This window comes from Megalobrama amblycephala, linkage group LG10 (assembly GCF_018812025.1).
Source record: "Megalobrama amblycephala isolate DHTTF-2021 linkage group LG10, ASM1881202v1, whole genome shotgun sequence".
In the NCBI taxonomy this organism is placed as follows: Eukaryota; Metazoa; Chordata; class Actinopteri; order Cypriniformes; family Xenocyprididae; genus Megalobrama; species Megalobrama amblycephala.
In genome coordinates, this window is record NC_063053.1 from 18,677,343 (window position 1) to 18,696,277 (window position 18,935).

Genomic DNA, 18,935 nt, shown 5'->3' on the forward strand with positions numbered 1-18,935 from the left:
AGAGTGAGATGAGGTTAAGTTGATGACAGGCTCTTTGACATATCATTGCCGCACTTCAAATTAAGTACTAAAGGACTATATTTCACAGCGATCACGTGTGACGATTCCCAATAAGCATACATTTTTAAAAGGGTTTGGAAAACAGCAAATCGACTTAACTCTGACGAAATAACTGCCTCACAAAATACATCATCCGACCTGGTTACGCTGATACATTGAATTAAATTTTACCAACATGCAAAAACCTGACCTTTACAATAATAATAATGTAATGCAGAAAGAGTGACAAATGCAACTGGAAAAAAAGACCATTTTGTCATACAATCCCACAGCAGATTACAAAAATAGGCCAACATGTTATAACGTCTGCCACCACAAAAAAAAAGCCTCAGATTCTAACATATGCTCAGGTGAATTGAGTCCTCAGGCTCCAATCTGCCTTTTCCAGATCTCAAAGACAAATTGAAGGGGCCATCTCTCTCATTAAAAAGTCTAAATAACCGCCATATGCATTGCTATTATTAGAGGGGTAACAGAACACTTCCCATTTTCAAAGTTAAATTATCAAGTATAACCTTAATTGGTGAGAAGCGTTGTTTAGTGGATAGCATCAAGAGGACACCGAGAAGATAATTCAACAGATGGCTTAGTCTTATGACTTGTGTTAACACCTTCGATGTTTAATGAAGTGATAATTGCTTTTCTAATATATAATGGGACTACCAGAATACCAGCGGTAATGCAAACAGATTAACGCACTGAAGACAGATAAACACACATGGTATTCAATGTCACTGTTAAGTAGCATGAAAAACAAAACAAGGTGGGGGACACAAAGAGCGGTCACACTGAGAAGCACATAAACAATAAGGCTGAAGTTTCTATTCACTTCCAGCGGCATTCTGGCCTCGAATGCTCGGGAGATTAGAGCACAAGATGACATGAGAGGGGGGGAAAAAAAGAGCGAGGGGACTCCTTTATCCTTGTCTGCTAACATCTCAAAGGATCGGGGAAGACATGTTGGACCTCCCCGAGATCATTCAACTCTAAAAGCGAGCTGAAGGAGGATGGCGAACTAAGGTTGGTGAGTTAAAGGGGAAGTTATAAATTTAGCATGTTAATAGATTTACTTTGAGGGCCTGCCTCAATAACCATAAGAATGAATTATACTTAAACATGTGTTCATTACATTTATGAGGTCTATTCCTGTGATACTTCAGTACAACAAAATCACGATGCCATACAAAACCCCCCAAAAATTAAGCTGGAACTATAAAACGTTTCCATATTCATATTGTTGACACCTTAAAAATAAAATGTAGTATTTTGGAGAATAATGTAGGTATGAAAAATACTATGTTTAAGGCCCCAAATATTTTCAGATCACTGGCATTCATATAAGCATTATAACCAACTACAACACAACTACCTAACTGTCTATAAAAAATAACAGTAAATTGAAAGAGCTTATATATTAAATTGTGTCCTTACCTCTGGCATTAGGAAACAGCATTTGCCTCTGAACTTCGTTTCAGGAAAAAGAAGAAAAGTCCATTGTTAACAGTCCAGCTAACTCCAGTTCAGATACTGAAAATGCAGATAACATTGAAAGGTAAACAAAAGCTCTTACGTCATCAACCCCAATTTCTGATTTCACTAGTTACATTTACAATATTTTGAAATTGATACTTTATTATTCACAAAGAAAAATGCTACAACTATAAGGCAGCCATCTTGGTGCTTCAAGCGCTGACAATAACTAAGAAATTATCATTATTAAATAAATAGGTCAGAATAGTTGTACAAAATCTTTTAAACAGTTGATAAAGAAGTGAAATATAGAAGAGAATTACATATTTTAATTTAACTACCATAAGTAAATGGTCGATATAAAACTTTAAATTATTTAAAATATTGATAATTCTTTATATACGCATTCAACATAAATTGCATGAGATTAAACTGTTCCAATCCACCATAACAGAACTCTATATAATCAATCCAAAAAAACTATTCAAATAGGATAATGTGAATATCATTCATGCAGCTATTTTAAAATGTATAGTAATACTGTAAATTCACCATTAATATTACTGTATATTCAACTCTGAATAAAGTGTAAAAGTTGTATTTTGTTGTTTTTGTAAAATAACCTCGGTAAAATAGTGATATTTCTATCATTGTCTTTTCTTACGCCAGTCTCAGAGTAATGCCACCTGTGCAAACTGCGGTTTATTAAATTAAGTGCTTTTTAAGGTCAATATACTTTCCTAATAGCTTGTCACTTTTTATCACCATGGGTTTAGCTGTACCTTGATCCCCCCCATTCAGTAATTGTGCTCAACTCTGTCAGAGCTAATAGGCTCACCCTGTAATGTTTTTCAAATTTCAGCGTAGACCGAGCAAGTAATGCTTTGCATGCTTAAAATCCATTTCCATAAGTAAGTGCAATTTCCGTACAGTTTGTTGCTGTTTAATGAAGTGAAATCTTGTTTGTATTCATCCCCATTTCACAAGAAAAGCCACTGGAGCATAAGTGTCAGAATTAAAACAAATTAAAATTAAAGCTCCCGCTATCTTCAACCGAACACAACTCCGCTATTCAACTGAAACACGGAGCCTTTGCATTAAATGCATTAAGAAAATTTAAAGACCTGCTTTCCACTTTTTAAATGCAACCAGTCCTTTTATTATTATTCTATTATCGGAACTATTTAAGCAGCTTTAATGATGGAACATGCAAATGGTGTGGAGTAGAGAAAATGGCTAACATTTATTTATCCTGGCTGTTCCCATGTCTTGTTGGTGCCATTAGAACAGCTCGCTGCATCCCATTCGCTCCCATTATCTCAGCTATCAGCGAAGCCCAACCAGATTCAAGCAGGGCCATAAATACTTCCCCTGGACCACATACGGCTTCCACATCATCTCCCAGGCACAGCTTAATGACAGGGAAAAAACACAATGGGTTTTTGCTCTCTTTTCCACCCTTCCTTCTCGTGCATTTCATATCGATGGTACAAAATATGTACAGAGGCAGCAACAAAGTTACATGTAGTTAAAAAGGTACATTAAACCATCATTTCCAAATTCTCTGACATGATTGATGGATGTAATCATGGTGCCCTAATGCACAATTCAGGCATCTATGTTTTACAGCACCAGGGTAACAGACCAGAAGGTACATAGGGAATGAAACAACACTAGAGAAAAGAGAGAGAGAGGGGGAACTGCTGGCATCAACAAAGCAGAGCTGGACATACATGATGTTTTAAATGGCGAATATAGTGTGGATTCCTTCATTATAGTTAATGAATCCAAGCAAATGATATTTGATGTGTTAAATGTCTGCTAGACAATTAGACATCGCAATGAGCCTCATTAAAGCTCACTGGAAGACGGCATTACAAAAGCACTCAGGTACAGCTCTCAACTGGAGGTCAAATAAATGGTCAATGAAAAGGCACTGTTTAAGAGATCATTAATGGGACAGGAAAAAAATGGTTGTTGTTTACCAGTGTTGGAGAGTATCCAAATGTTGCGACACTACTAACCTAACAACACTTTCAGTATTGTGAACATAATTCAGCTGTTTTTAAGAAGCAAATCAAGTTAACCTGGTACTGTAAAATATTACTGATAAATCCTTGTCTGGTGATGGAAATTACTTGATCATCATTTTCCTTAATATTTTAGCAATCAATCTTGTTTTCGATCAGCTGTTGAGAATCTAACAATTCACAAATTAATAAATCATATCTAATAGGTCAAATGGGTTTGCAAAAAGGTATGAAATAGTTTACGATTCAGTTTGATTCATTCGGACAGATCACTCATACCCTGAATCGTTTATTCATATAATTTGGGATACTTTGTAAGACAGAAAACAAAAATAGCAGGAAAACAAAACACTAGGACACTTTTTAATGGGGGACATGTACTCCAGTATTTATGAAAAGCTAGAATGGTGCTTATGGATTTCATATATAATATTTGATTTTATGATAAAATGGTTACACTATTTAAGGTGACGTAGTTACACATTACTGCATGTACTTACTATAACAATAACAGTAAATTATGCATATTGCAAGTAACTAACCCTAAACAAAACTCTAACACTAACTCTAGAGTAAGTACATGTAGTTATTTAATATTACATAGTAGTACTTACTTGAGTTACTACGTCACCTTAAAATAAAGTGTAACCAATATTTTTTAATACATACGATACACAACCAAAAATACTAATATACTACATCAATATATTACTCATATAATGTCAATAAATGTTCATTGTATTTTTACATTTTGATCATCAACCATAGCGCACACTAATGTTTACATTCACCATACATTCTGATTTAGTTGCTCCTCAGCGGTTAAAAAACAATTGTTTCTAATGTCTGAGCTAATAATCACATCCGATTCATTCTAGTGAATCAGTTCATCTTAAATGGTTTCCTCTCTCTCTCTCACTCTCATACGAAGCGCTAGAAATTCAGATCATTCTAATAACCTGTGATTCATTCTAATGAATCAGTTCATTCTAAACGGTTCTCTTTCTCATGTGAAACACTGGAACATCCACATCATTCTATTGAACCGGTTCATCATAAATGGTTCTCTCTCGTATGTTGCGTTAGAAACTTTCGATTCATTCTAGGCGGTTCATGTAAATGACCAATTAAAAATGATTCACCAATTCGACTCCCTTTTCTATTCAATGTACTAGATTTTCGACTCGGTTATGCAAATTATTATTTGTTGAATTTACATCTAGTTGGATGCTTTCGCTCTAAGAGAAGCTAGGCTATTTCACTGCAGAAGTACAGTTGATTAATTTATAAATTCTATAATTGAAAAAACAAAAAAAACATATTACTCCCTTAATAACTTCAAGCTACTTTTTTTAGCTTGTAGCTAATTACCTTAAAAAAAAAAGAAAAGAAAAGTAGCTTGGCTGTAGTTTAACTACTTAGCTTGGCAAGCTACCGTTTCAAAGCGGCTTCCCCAACACTTTTGTTTACTAAGTTCAATAAGAAAAACATTTCTTTGCTACTGTGAAATCTGGCCAGGAGGTTCAGCAAACACTTAAGCTTTATGACAGGATTTAGGGGATTGGCTAAGTTAGATGTCATACAAACATAGGAAACACTTTCATTAGACAAGGGTGAAGAAGTAGGGAAGGAGACGTGCATCTTGACCTTTTTGAGGATTATTTGGCCCGTTGTGCACCGCAGGGGAAAATACAAGGTAGGAGGAGGTCGTAGTCCTGCATTAATTTGTCTCCCGTGGCGGGCAACAGTCGTACATATGTGCTCAAAAACATAAAACATAACAATAATTGGTGCGTCTCATTCGAAGCTTTCCATCAACCCACATTTGTTTTGCCGGCTGATGCACATCATCCTCACACAGGAAAATCATGCACTACGACTCCCGTGTGCGTGAGTGTCACAGGCCTGAAAGATACTCAATGACAAGTCTGAGCTTGTCACTCAAGCAGCGCCGTGGCACAATGTCATGTGTTTGTTTGGGTAATGCTTGAGAGGCGTATCTAACGCCATCCTCTAAAATGCGCTCAGGTGTTGAGGACTGTACACATTAAGACCATGAGCCTTCCTCTTCCTCGACCCAAAGACCCTGACACAGAGGACAAAGTGTGTGCCTCATTTCCTGCTCCTAATCAATGTTTACACCCATTGGCGTGGCGACAAGCGCGTAGGGGTGCATATAAATCACCAGCTGACGGCGCTGTGCAAAGCATCAAGAGATCTGGCGCTTCTCTTTTCCTCTCTCTCGCCCCTTTTTACTGCTTATCTGTTTCAGTGGTGACTCTCTCTCTTTCTCTCTCTCTAATGGGTGCAGTGGAATTACAGCTAATTACGGATGTAAATGGACCCGAAGAGTGACAAAGAGCCTGCTTGTAATTCCACTCTAAATTGTCTCTTACCTCAGCAGAAAATTTATCACAGGAGACAATGTCAACTTTTACAGGGAAGGGCTATTTGCATTTGCGCATTCATTAGCGAGGCATGATCACAGGGCTGGCAGTAATGGCAGGAGAAATGCTGCCCACCCGCTCCCCGCTCCCCACCAAGGCACCTGATAGGGGATAATCTGATAAGTTCCCCCTCAACAGTCTGCCCCCGACTCAAAGGGAGCAGGAGGATATTATGGGATGGGCGGAGAGGGATCTGACACAAATGCCTGATGTTCTGACAGCCTCTGAAAGCCAAAGCGAAGCTCTGTGTAATCACATTCCATTTTACATGGCAAAAGACCAGTGAGCACAGCGCCACACAAACAGACATCGAAAGGCTGAGTGCAGTCATACCCGCATCCGAGATCCACGCCGGAAAAAAGACGCTCCCTACCACGTTTCTAGACGTAGCACGCGGTGACTGGTGCGACAGGGAACCTTGTTGTGATTTATGTTGCTTTAGGTATGACTGCTACTTACGCAGTAGCAAGACATCGATCTGACAAAGCAAAGCAAACAATAAAGAGGGAAGGAAGATGATGTGCTTAGTGAAGTGAAGAAATGGAAAGTGTACCTATAAGAGCTAATTATCTGCACACATAATTCTTCAGGTTAAGACAGGGGGCTTGAATGCAGGCCAGCAGGCTTGGGTTCTGGGAGATGACTGTGTCAAAGGGCAGGAATGAAAGGGGGGAACTACGGAGACCCCGGCCGACCAGACAAAAATGCATTACGGCAGGAAGATACATATATACCACCCTACAGACTGTCATCTAAATCACAATATATACACAGCTCTCAAATTTTTTTGTGAACCTATGAAGAGATGTGCACCAGCAAAGTGACTTTCGTTGCATTTAAGTTACACATTTTATCAGTTCATGCATTCCCTATAAACAAACCCATTGCGTTAGCATTGCTAGCGTCATGCTAATTGATTGGTAGACAGATGCGGACTACAGTTACAAAGTTTAGTCGTAGGAGGTTTCAATAAGTTAACCTTAATCCTAAATAAACAATCTGTAATAAATTAAAAGAGGCTTTAAAATAAGAGAGCTGGCGATAATAAAAGCTGCCGCAGGAACTCAACTTTTACAGCGCTCCATAACAATCATTGAGTGGGTTCACAACCCACAGTATGAATACAGATAGCCCATTACAACCCAACCTCCAAAGGCAGCGGGAAAAAAAAAAAACACATTATTTGCTATGATTATATCCTATCTTTTGGATTCATTCCTTGCTATAACTGTTTGGAGGTTTTAATTAGATGTACACTCTGGGCGGTTAGCATTGTGCCGTTAATAACAGCATATAAAAGCAACAGAAGACAACCGCTGACACTTTTAATAGTTGGAGAAACAAGATACAATATGCCAGTGGTGCCAGGAACAGCTCTATACTTCATGAGAGCTAGAATACATCAAAAGCACAGACATTAGCACAACATAAAGGAGGTACAAGGTCAATGGAAGATTAGATTCTGACAGGATGTTCCATAACAGGTGCTACATGTAATGACATCACCTTAGAACCATGAAAGACTCACTTACATTCTTAAACATAGATCAGCATAATTCTGATTCCATTATTTTTAAATCAATTGAATTGCAGTATAACTGTTTGAGTGGTTGAGGGGAAGGTGTTAGCTAGCCTATTACATGGAGTGTTTGATATTTGTTCACTGTTTGTTTGTTTTTTTGCCCTTGTATGATTTATGTAACTCATGAATTCATACATTCTGAGAACACTGTATGCCCATATTAACAAGGACTTGCATTCTGGGAAAAGATCCAGTAGAACATTGGCAGCAAGTTTACTGGGACATGTCCTGGCACTACAGAGGAGTGCTAAACAGTGTTTATTTTCTCTACTCACAATTGCACCACGATTTCTATGTTAAAATGTATATATACACACAATAATTATAATTTCATTACTTTTTAGTAAATTTAACATTGTAAGTACTATTTTTATCCAAATGTACATTATAAGATATGTCCATTTACTACCAAGCAAAAGTTAGGGGTCGGATTTTAATGCATTATGAATATTTATGATATATAATTTAATGCAGATTTTTTTAATGCATTCCAAAGAAGGCTCTTATGATCACTAACGCTGCATTTATCTGATCAAAAATACATTAAAGACAGTAAAATTGTGATAAATATTACAATTTAAAATTACTGCTTAAAATGTAATATATTTTAAAATGTAATGTAGTCCTGTGATGGCAAATCTGCATTTTTTAGCAGCCATTACTGCAGTCTTCAGTGTCACATGATCTTTCTGAAATCATATATGCTGATTTTGCGCTCAAGAAGCATTTCTTTTTATTATTAATGTTAAAAACAGTTGTGGTGCTTAATATTTCTGTGGAAACCGTTATATATTTTTTTCTGGTTTCTTTAGAACAGCATTTATTTGACACAGAAATCTTTTATACATTATACATTTAAACATTATAAATGTCTTTACTGTCACTTTTGATCAAATTACTGCATCCTTGTTAAATAAAAGTATTCACTTCTTTAAAAAAAAACTTTCTGACCCAAAACTTTTGAACAGTATATGTGTATACACAAAGTATATATTCACACAGTACATTGTATATTCACAGTATAATATTCACAGAATAAATAATTATATTATAATCATATTATATATTATTACATTATTATACAATATTTATTCACTATTCATTTTTTTCTATTTTTATACAACGTACTGTACATTATAAAATAAAACTCCATTCAAATGTATATGTATATGCACGCAAATGTATATATATATATATAAATACACACACAGCTTATGTGAGTATTTATATAAGCATTTATATATAAATATATTTTACATGCTTTATGCTTTATATTTTAAGATATCAACATAACCAAAATAAATGAATAAAGAATGAATGTTAGATAAAAGACACGTTGATTACCAGAGAAAAATAGGCAAACTAACTGTGCTATTGTATGTTTCACAGCATTGGGGCTGAACTGCTCTAGTTAGTCATTAGACAGAAGCAGAGCATTCCACTTCCTCAGCCTTTTGGCAGACATGCAACTGTGCACTTGCTGGCATTCCGACTCTGCCGCAACTGAAGCTTGGGCTCACACAGCTGTACAAACAGCGCACAGCTCCGAGCGGCCATCTTGACTAAAGCGTTTATGGGATGCCAGCAGTCGTAATTACGCTTTGATTTGTAGATGCTCGTTCTGCGCCTTTATCTACCCGTGTCAAGAGTCACTGATAGAGGGGAAGTAGTTTGCCCAGCCCACTCCGTCGGAATTCAAAGTGCTCACTAATTTCAAAGGGCGATTCATCTCCCTCCTCTTTGCATTAATTCACGGGTGCCGCTCGTTACTGTGCTACAAAAGATGGGTCCGGGATGGCCGACACATATGGTAATCTCAGGTCTCCTCTGCCTCTCGGTGACCCCGGCTGCCCCGGCAAGTGTTTAAGGCCACTCTCCCCTCACACTTTCATCAGAATCCTATTTCCTCCCCTGTAAGGCGACCCGGGCTGAAACACTACCTCTCATACTACTGATTTTCAGTGCGCATGATGGATGAGTCCCACTCCGACTCCCTCAGCCTGTCTATCAGACTCCCGCGATTAAAACGTACAAATGGCCGGTGCCCCCCTTTCCCAGTCACCTCCACTGCCCCTTCATCCCCTTCCCGCATCACACTCTCTCTCCTCTCCCGCTCTAAAGCCCCAAACACCGCTATTCATCTTGCTGAAAAAAACATCATTTATTTTGTACTTCCCTGATAATTTACTTTTTTCTTTCTTTTCCTTTCTACAGGAATTCTCCATTTCCCTATAAAATGAAAATTCATCTAGAATTACATCTTATGTCATCATTATGTTTATTAAGCGTGGATGATGTATATGAACAGCGCTGGCTTGCCGCTGAGTGCTTAATGATGCATAAGATTAAGCCGAGGCTCTCAGCTGTGCTGTGACTCCCCTCTGGTTCCCATGCTGCAGTAGCATGCTGGGAGAACAAGCTCCAAACGGCCATCAGGTGAATGGAAATAGCACTTTGTGTGTGTGTGTGTGTGTGTGTGTGTGTGTGTGTGCATGTGCATGTGTGCCCATCTATCCTGAATTTCTTTTTTTTTGCATGTGAGCGCATGACAGAAAGAATAAAAGAACAAAAGAGCAAATAGATCGCATTTGGAAATCTCCAACTCGCAGTTTGCCGAGTTTGTCCAGTTGCATTACATAAAACAATGTTGTCTCGGTTCCACTTTGTCTCCGTGTCCCTCTATCTCTAAACCACCCACATAAGAGAGAAGCTCTTTTCTGTCTCTCCATATCTGGCTCTCACTCTGTCTTTTTTCGGTCTCTTCATCTTTCTTTCCTCCGTAGCCAGACTAGCGCTCTCCAGCATTCTCTGACAAAAACATTATCCTTCTGCTGCTAAACAATCCAATAAAGCTCTCTACGGGGAAGAACTTAACCTCTTGTCTCGTCTGCTGATGCTTTTCCAACCACGTGACGCCTGCTACAGTAAATTCAAATCATTAGTCTTCTCACCCCCATCAAAAAAAGGGAAAAAACTTCTATTAGTAATGGAGACCTCGTAAGAGACCTTCCTCTGAGAGGACTGCCTTCCCAATTCCCAGTGGAAAAATCCAGCGCAAAAAACTAATTCTACTTTTAATAATCTGTCATGAGGACCAGAGGCAGTCATAAATTATGTGGGGAGCATGTGCGAGAGCGAGCCACAAGAGGGAAATCGGAGGAGGGAGGAGAAAAAAAAAAAAAAAAATCAAAGCCCAAGTTTGACAAAGTTTGCTGAAGATAAATAATAACTTACAAACAGGATTAGTTGTAAAGTCACAGGCGAGCGCACAGCCGAGCGCTTCCCATCAGCCCATGCAGAATGAAGAATTTACAGCTACACCTGTCATTAGCTCCCCCCCATCTCATTCCTCTTTCCAATGCAGCCCCCCTTTTTCATATTCATTATCCCTCTGCGTTCTTTTCCTCACGTTCTGTCTTTTATCATTAACCCTTTGTGAGAAGCCCACGATAAAGGTCCCGGGGACGTGTTCGAGAGTCGTGTGGGAGGACAGGGAGAAAACGGCCAGGGTAAATAAAGACGAGAAACGTGGCAGACGTTCGTGGAGTTAATCGCTAGCTGAATGAGTTTGCGGGGGTCTTAACGACCGCCTCCAGTCACCCGGTCGCTTGGGCCGATTCATCAATGGGATATCAATGGGAATCATCCACGGGGGATACTTCCGTGATGACTGTGTGCGTATGTCGCCGCGTGTTGGGAATAGACGGGCTAGCGGCTGCAGGCTGTGCTCTTTGTCCCTGTGTCAATATCTCGGCAAACTATCGACATGCATCATAATCCTGCCTCTCGATCAAGCGCAGACTAAAGAACAATCTCCATTAGATGACGGGCGCCGGGGTTGGGTGATAAATGCCCCCTGACGGTGGGGAAGGAACTGCGTAAAATAAAGAGGCATGTTCCTACATGTCTTGTCAAAATTGTATTGATTTAATCATCTACAGAACCACACATTCTTGGCTACTGTAGCGTGCAGTAACCTGGGCGCAGTTTGCAGTCGCCGGGCACACGGCGCTCTCCCTCATTGGCTTTACAGGTGATGAAATACACAAGGAACGGATCTCTAATTTTTTTTCCCTCCGATGTTAGCCCAACAAAAACACTGGCAATCCCATTTCATTTCTATTTAGAGGCTGAGGAAGTCTATATATAACACTCAAGCCTAAGCACCTCGCTGGTGACATATCCAGTGGATGGGGGGGTGGATAAATAGCTCTAGTTCTTCATCACGGAGACAAAGCCGGTGTATTCCCCTGGCCGGAGAGCAGTGGCCAGAGGTCTGCCCCGCTTATTTAACAGCAGGTGTTTGGAAAAACGCTCACCTTGGGAAACAACTAGATGCTCTTCTCCCTCAGCTCCCAAGTAAACAATCAATCTGAGGGGTCTGGAAGTCGCGTCCCTCCGTGGGACAAAGTCATTGAAGCAGGAACTTCTTAGTCAGTCGAATTATCGCGCTGTGATCCTCCCCCCGCAAGAGTCAGACTGCTAGAACTTGCTCTGTTGGGGAACACAAACAAAAATACGTTCCTGATCAATACTAAAATACCCAACATTCAAGTTCTGTTGGAGGTTAGCGTGTCTTAACTATATTTGAAATATGCATAAGACATCTTAAATTACAACAACAGAAACAATAATGAAGTTGTCGTAATAAAATGAGATCCTAATTGTTTTACGCTCAGGGTAGATGAGACTACACATTCGGAAAGCTAATCTTATTCGTAGCGTCAGCTTAAAATCCTCCATAAAAAAGTTAATGAAACAGTTCACTACTCATAATATAAAAAAAACAGGTAAAATGACCTAGATGGAAATGAGATTACTGATTCCTACTGAAACACATGGCTTAGAAAGTCAAGTCCTCAATTTTCATCCTTTCTTCAATTCCAGCAAAGGAACTCAATCATATTGGGACAGTAATACAAGCCAAGGACAGCTCACTCATTCTCAATCCTGTCCTGGTTAGAGGAACGCTTGCAGAGCACTAAAACACTGTGTGCTCAATTCAAATGGGAGAAGGCAGAGGCCAGCTAGATTCACCATGATGTCTGTGGTCTGATAGATCACCTTCCTCAGTAAGGACAAAGAGAATGAAGATGACTGTGCTGCCAGCCACAATACAGATGAGACCAACATCTCTGAGTAAGTGGAACACTAGCTGTCTGACTGTCCATTTGTTAAACCTCAGACAACAAAGACAGAGCGAGAACATTGCTTACATGGTGACACAATCATTGGTGACAAAAAAAACTGTGCTTAGATTCAGTAACAAATTTAAGGATAGAAATATTTTAGTTGTGGAAGATTCTTTTTTTATTTTTTTTTTCTGTCTCTTTCATATAGCCCAGGAGACTTAACAGTTAAGTTAATATAAGTACGGCATCAGCTTTGTCTCAGACGTTTCTCTTGAAGAAAAAATAACTACCATTTGGTGATATACAGTAGGTCTAAAATGAATGTAGTTTTAGAAAGAAGAGTTAGATTCTAATATTATTGCAATATCAGACTTTAATTTGAAGACTCTTGGTGTTTGAGCAGAACAGACGTTGAGATATCTTCTGCGTGAGATTATTTCTGCGGTCCGTTTCTAGAAATGTTTCTAGAAATTTCATAAAAATCGTAATACACAAACACGTACATTTGCTATCCATGTAGTATATACAGTAGTGGCCTAAAGTGATGTCCGGAGGAGAATCACCTTCAAGTTCCATCAAAATATGAGGAAAAGATTTTTTTTAAATAGTTTAAATATGAGAGAAGAACAAAACACTAAAACTTGGTTATTTATCTGACAAAATTATTTGTCAAAAAAGGCAAACTACAGCTAAAAAAAATTTTTTTACTGAAAAAAATGCATAGAAAAACAAAATCTCACAGGAAATAACATACATTGACTATGCTTTTCATTTTGTGTTCATAATGTCCAAACAATTTGGCATATTTCATTGCGTTATCACAAATAAAACAATTGACTCCACAACTATGCAATATGTTTATAAAATTAAAAATTTTGTAATATTATTCGAATAAAGGGTGAAGATGTAAGTTTTCCTAAGCAGAATACATTATGTCCGTTAATTATTGTACATTACATTGTAAATTAATATATTCGTTTGAATACATGTGTAACGGTACAAATATTCGTACCAAAAATTTCCGGTACGCGTCTTACGGTTCGGTACACGTGTACCAACAAATACAGAGTTGTAGCCCATAAACCACTTTTAACAACCAATAATCGCGATAAGATATGTGTTTTTTTACTTTCGATAAGAAACTAAGTCTCATCCCTCAAATTCTGTCCATTTTATCATGAAATACAAACAATAAATGGCATTTTGATGCTCTTTGATGTGGTGTGACAGATCGCTATATAGGCGCCTGAGTTCAAGCGGCAGCGCGGAGAGCGTGAGATCATCTTTTCCTCTTTAATACTAGTTACAGAATAAACATAGCCTAAATGAACATCTGAAGGTATGTTGAAAGATACAGTACAACTTACTGAAACGTATCTTGTGTAATAAGTGTTTCAACTGCAGAAAGACATCAATGAAACAGCTTGTAAACAATATGTAGCATTTACCTCAGAAATGCCATTCAGCGTCCACAGCTTGTTAATTCGCTAGAGAACTCTTTCGCTACATATATGCACTATATTAGCCTATATATTTATTATATTTTACTTAACCTGTCTTGATTTAATGTATATGGTTTAATGTATGTTTAAATAAATATGTCATGAAAACAAGTTATGACGGCCACTGTGTAAACGAATAGGCTATATTTTAACATCGAATTGGAGGTGAAACAGAGTGTTGATTATTATATCTAAAAAATAAATAGCAAATAATTTAATAATTTGGGCTCTGTTGTTTATTCATTGGTAACCTTTAATATTATAGTAATATGCAAGAAAGTGCTCCCTGTATAGTTTGTAGCATTAGCAGAGATTTTTTAATTATAATTGAATTTATTTAAAGACAGAGACACAATTTGTTAAGTAAACCACTGTTTAATAAAAAAGCAAAAAAAAAGCAATCTTATGTTTAGTTTTCTCCCTCCTGCTGTACTGAATCCATATACTGAACCGTGACTTAAATACCAAGGTACGTACCGAACCAACCAATCCGTGTTTTTAAATAGACAATATACAATGTATATTTATTTATAGTGCCATAAGTTAAAAGACCTTAAAAAGGTCTTTATAAAAACTTTCAGTGGGCCTTTAGGCAAAATTGGAAGAATATCACCTTTAAGTTCTGCCAAGTTTCTTTACCCAGGCACAGCAGAACGAGATGTAGCAGAGTGGGGTGGGGGTGAGCTTTCACTCTGTGTGTGAACAGTAGTCATATATTACAGTGCTGCTGGATCAGCCAGGGCAGTAACTCATTCTGTTCCTGCTGCCTGTTCCGTCCTACCTTACTGCCAAGGAGTCACTTCAGAAGGTCATCCCTTTCATCAAGTATTCTATTTGCATCCAAAATTGTATGTACATGAAAAATGTGCCGGAGTGTTTGCCGAGGCCCAGAGAGGTAGATGAAATTTCTGTAGCCTGATGCACGCTAACCTTTGCAGATGGCACCGCTATTGCTGAAAAATGGATTGCTTAATAAAGCATATCATCCGACATATTTGCTGCTTGGCTGACCAAATAGAGGTTGTTTTTTGCACAAATTTCTTTGTCAAATTTGTCAATGTTCATGTCATTTTTGTTTTAGGTCATGGAATGCGGCGGAAATTCCAAGCGTGTCACGCAGGACCAATTTGTAGCCGCTTCTGGGGATGAACCGATATTTTCCACAAGGTTTATTCCATAATAAGACAAAGCTGGGTCCTGGCTCCATGAGAATTTCTTTATGTATTTCTGATTATTGCCTGGCCAGCGGTGGGCAGGGCGGACTGTGATAAAAACCAGCCAAGCTGATTAATAGGAACATCATAAGAATATTACCGATAGCACCTCATCTTATATCTGTGTGTAATTTAGTCTGTCTTTCTGGACATGCCCATGTAATTATGAGCAGCGGCTCGAGCAAGGTGGAACGTGCTAAGGCACCGAAACAGACTTAAGGAAGCATCTTAATTTCGAACCTAGTGAAAGCCATCGTTGAACATCGTATTCAAAGTACACCATAAAAGTGAAAAGCGAGTGATGAATGGCCCATGCCAGCATGTGCCGCTTTCATACTTTCGCCTGCTCTAAAGTGTACGCCACTTTGAGACATCTGATACAGAAGAAGCTCCCCAGACTCTGTTTGTGAATGTCTTTCATCAAACTTGCATATGAGAGCAGCCACGTGCTACATAGGCTCTTAGCCACACGCTTTGCCTCCTCTGATGGTCCGGCCAACCAATCCATCTTCCTGAGTGCTCCCACAGATGAGAAGTGGGCACTAGGCGCTTTCGTCGCTGAGCTACAGCAGGAGATGAATTGGAGTGCCATAGCCCACCTCCAGACTGTCCCAGTATAGCAATCTGGACCCCAGCACTGTGCAGTGAGGGACGGTCTTATCCTCCCATCCACCCAGAGAGGAGGCAGACTCACCCAGCCCCAGGAGGCCCAGGAAGCACGGAGGCGGCCAGAACACTGCCTGCTGGGGCCTTCCACCCATTCAAACAGGCAGACCATGGGAGGTGAAGCGGACTCATGGATCTCGAGGCTACTGCAAGATGCTTTGATTGTTGTCCTGCTGACGATATCCGACTATGTACTAAAGCGAAAGATGACAGAAGCTGCATCAACAACATTGATCTGAAAGTCAAAGCAACTCATCTGTTGTCCCGCTGTGAACATCAAAAAAATATTTGAAAAGTGTGCGGCATAGACTGTAGAGCCCATCAAACATACACTCGGTCTATTTAGAAATTCAGAATGCTTTATCCTTTAAATGCAACCAAAAAGCTATATTAACATGCGTCATTTAATTAATGTACATTTTACCTTATATTATATTATATTATATTATATTATATTATATTATATATATATATATATATATATATATATATATATATATATATATATATATATATATATATATATATATATATATATATATATATATATATATGAAGAGAGAGAGAATTAAAATATAAAGGAAATATAAAATATATAAATGAATGTATAAAATATATAGAATTCTATATAATTCTAAATGACATAATATAATCCCTGTAAAGGCTGACAATTGCAAATAGTCTTTTCTTCTTCTTCTTTTTGTAAATGGAACAGTATTTTTTGCTATGCTTGTTTTTTTTGTTTGTTTGTTTTAGTGCAATCTCAATTTAAGGCCCAAATTGAGAAAAAAATAAGCAATTTGGTGCAGTTGCTGATATGTATATTAAAATGCAAGATGAAATTGTAATGTTAATTAATGAGATTTTATAGACTTATATAAAATGCATATAAATATCCGTTTTAACTCTGTATCTCCCAACAATATGTCTTAGTAAGATGACATTTAAATGCTTAGTTTTATGAACAAATCTATGGACTTTTCATTGTGGGGAGCAAAGCATATAATGCAGTGCAATACAATGATGATTGAGAGACGTACAAATAAACATTCCTCAAAAGCCTCATGTACCATATTTGATACATTTTAACATGATTTTGCTAAAAACTTATGTATGAATAATTAACTAAACCTACGTTGCTTCGGTCCAGTAAGTGTTCATCTTGATATATTAATATAAAATTTATTTTTATGCTTACTTTATAAAAATCAGTAAAGTTTTCAGTGCAAAAAAAAAAATTTGTACCACAACCTGAAGTCAGACATTTTTAGAATGATACTCAAAGCCCTTTTGTTTGCTAAAAAGTATGAAGTATCAATCTGAGGACTGATTGTGTAAAACCGGTATTTCATCAGCAAGTTATCATCATGTTGATAATTTAGGCCTTAGAAATGTGTGTATAAAACATAATACAGCAGGCTTTATTGAGTTAATAATTAATTTTCAATGACATAATTTGGCCACAACCTTAAGAAAATGCCTTTAGGCCTCTATTTAAAGAATACAACCTTTAAGTTTAATTCTTGTGACCAAATATGTAAAAAGAGGAATGAATGGCTCATTTTATTAGCCCAAAAAAAAAAAAAAAAATATCTCAGTCACAGCTAAGGACCCAACTGCCTTGCATCAAATATAGCGAAGTAATAATTCATGCTATGCTAAACATTTCTTGTAAAATGTCACTTCGCATTTGCAATTAATTTCAGAATTAATAAGCTATATATCTAGACTAAGGAATCAAACTAATGAAACTCTTGATACCCAAACAATGAATCATGGTGCTACCTGGAATGATGGGAAGGTAATTGAAGTAACACACTGCCGAGATGCTTGCACTTTGACCGCGTAATGCTTCATTTATGCGAAGAGAGATAACTTGGGTAACAGATAGACATGTTAAGGAAGGAAAACAAACAAACCTGATCAGCCAGACACATGGAAACATACAGTAGCTACACACAAATGTTTAGATGAATGAAAACACCAGCACAAGCCAAATGACTTGCATGTGTAGACTATCGAATTTATATTGCGCCTTCGCTGGGAAATTCTCAAGGGAAAAAAAGCACAGCAACTAAATACCTGACCCCTGTCAAGCTTTGTAAAAAGCCTATGTCCTGTCCTTTGGCACCGGGCTACTGTCAGTCTTTCTCTCTTGCTGATAGCATCAGGGAGCAGGGTGGCCAGACACGCAAGACAGGGAGCAAAAGTTCTAGAGGAGGACGTTGTGTTATATTACCTCCTCTGTCTGGTATCAAGTGTCCTCCATCTGATGTTAGGCATGGCCCTCTGATCAAAAGGCCTCCTGAAGCAAAGGATCACTGTCTAAAGAGAGCTGCTACAGGTAAGAGTCCAGACACAAAACATTGCCATGCCTCTTTGACACTAGTGCTGGTCTGAAATGCAGTTAAGCCCTTGGGAAAATGCATTTTCAGCACTGTCTACATGCAACAGATCTTGTGATAAATTGTCTCTAGTCAAAAATTGTGTTTCAGACACTCGTTTTTAAAGAAAAAAAAACTCACACAAAAATGAAAATTCTATCATTTGACAATGACTTACTTTCACCTGTGAAATACAGAAGGAGAATTTTTTTAATTCTTTAACATTCCAATATAATTTATTAAACAAAAGGTTTTTTTCAAAGTATTATACGTTGTCTCATAAATATATAAAATGAGTATAAAAACAGAAAAGATTTTTAAAATAAAAAATGACGTAAAATTATAATAATTTATAGGCAAAAAGAAAAATAACAATAATCAGTGGTTAGTTTGGTAAAATTAGCAATTTTTATAATTCAAGTTGCAATGAATGTGTACTGGAACTTCA

At 37.8% G+C, this 18,935-nt stretch overlaps 1 protein-coding gene across 2 annotated transcripts in view; it reads right to left on the bottom strand.

Annotated features, from left to right (window-relative positions):
* The window catches only part of cdhr1a (cadherin-related family member 1a), a 128,124-nt gene that overhangs the window by 99,268 nt on the left and 9,921 nt on the right, over positions 1-18,935 (bottom strand). Inside the window, exons 3-4 of one of the 2 annotated variants that reach the window (XM_048205149.1) lie at positions 11,909-12,083; positions 1,492-1,587 (exon numbers count right to left, since the gene is read on the bottom strand). In XM_048205149.1, the coding sequence (XP_048061106.1) occupies positions 1,492-1,513 (22 nt within the window). In that variant the 5' untranslated portion in view covers positions 1,514-1,587; positions 11,909-12,083. The remainder of the gene's footprint in view (positions 1-1,491; positions 1,588-11,908; positions 12,084-18,935) is intronic. The other variant, XM_048205150.1, reaches the window with a different exon arrangement.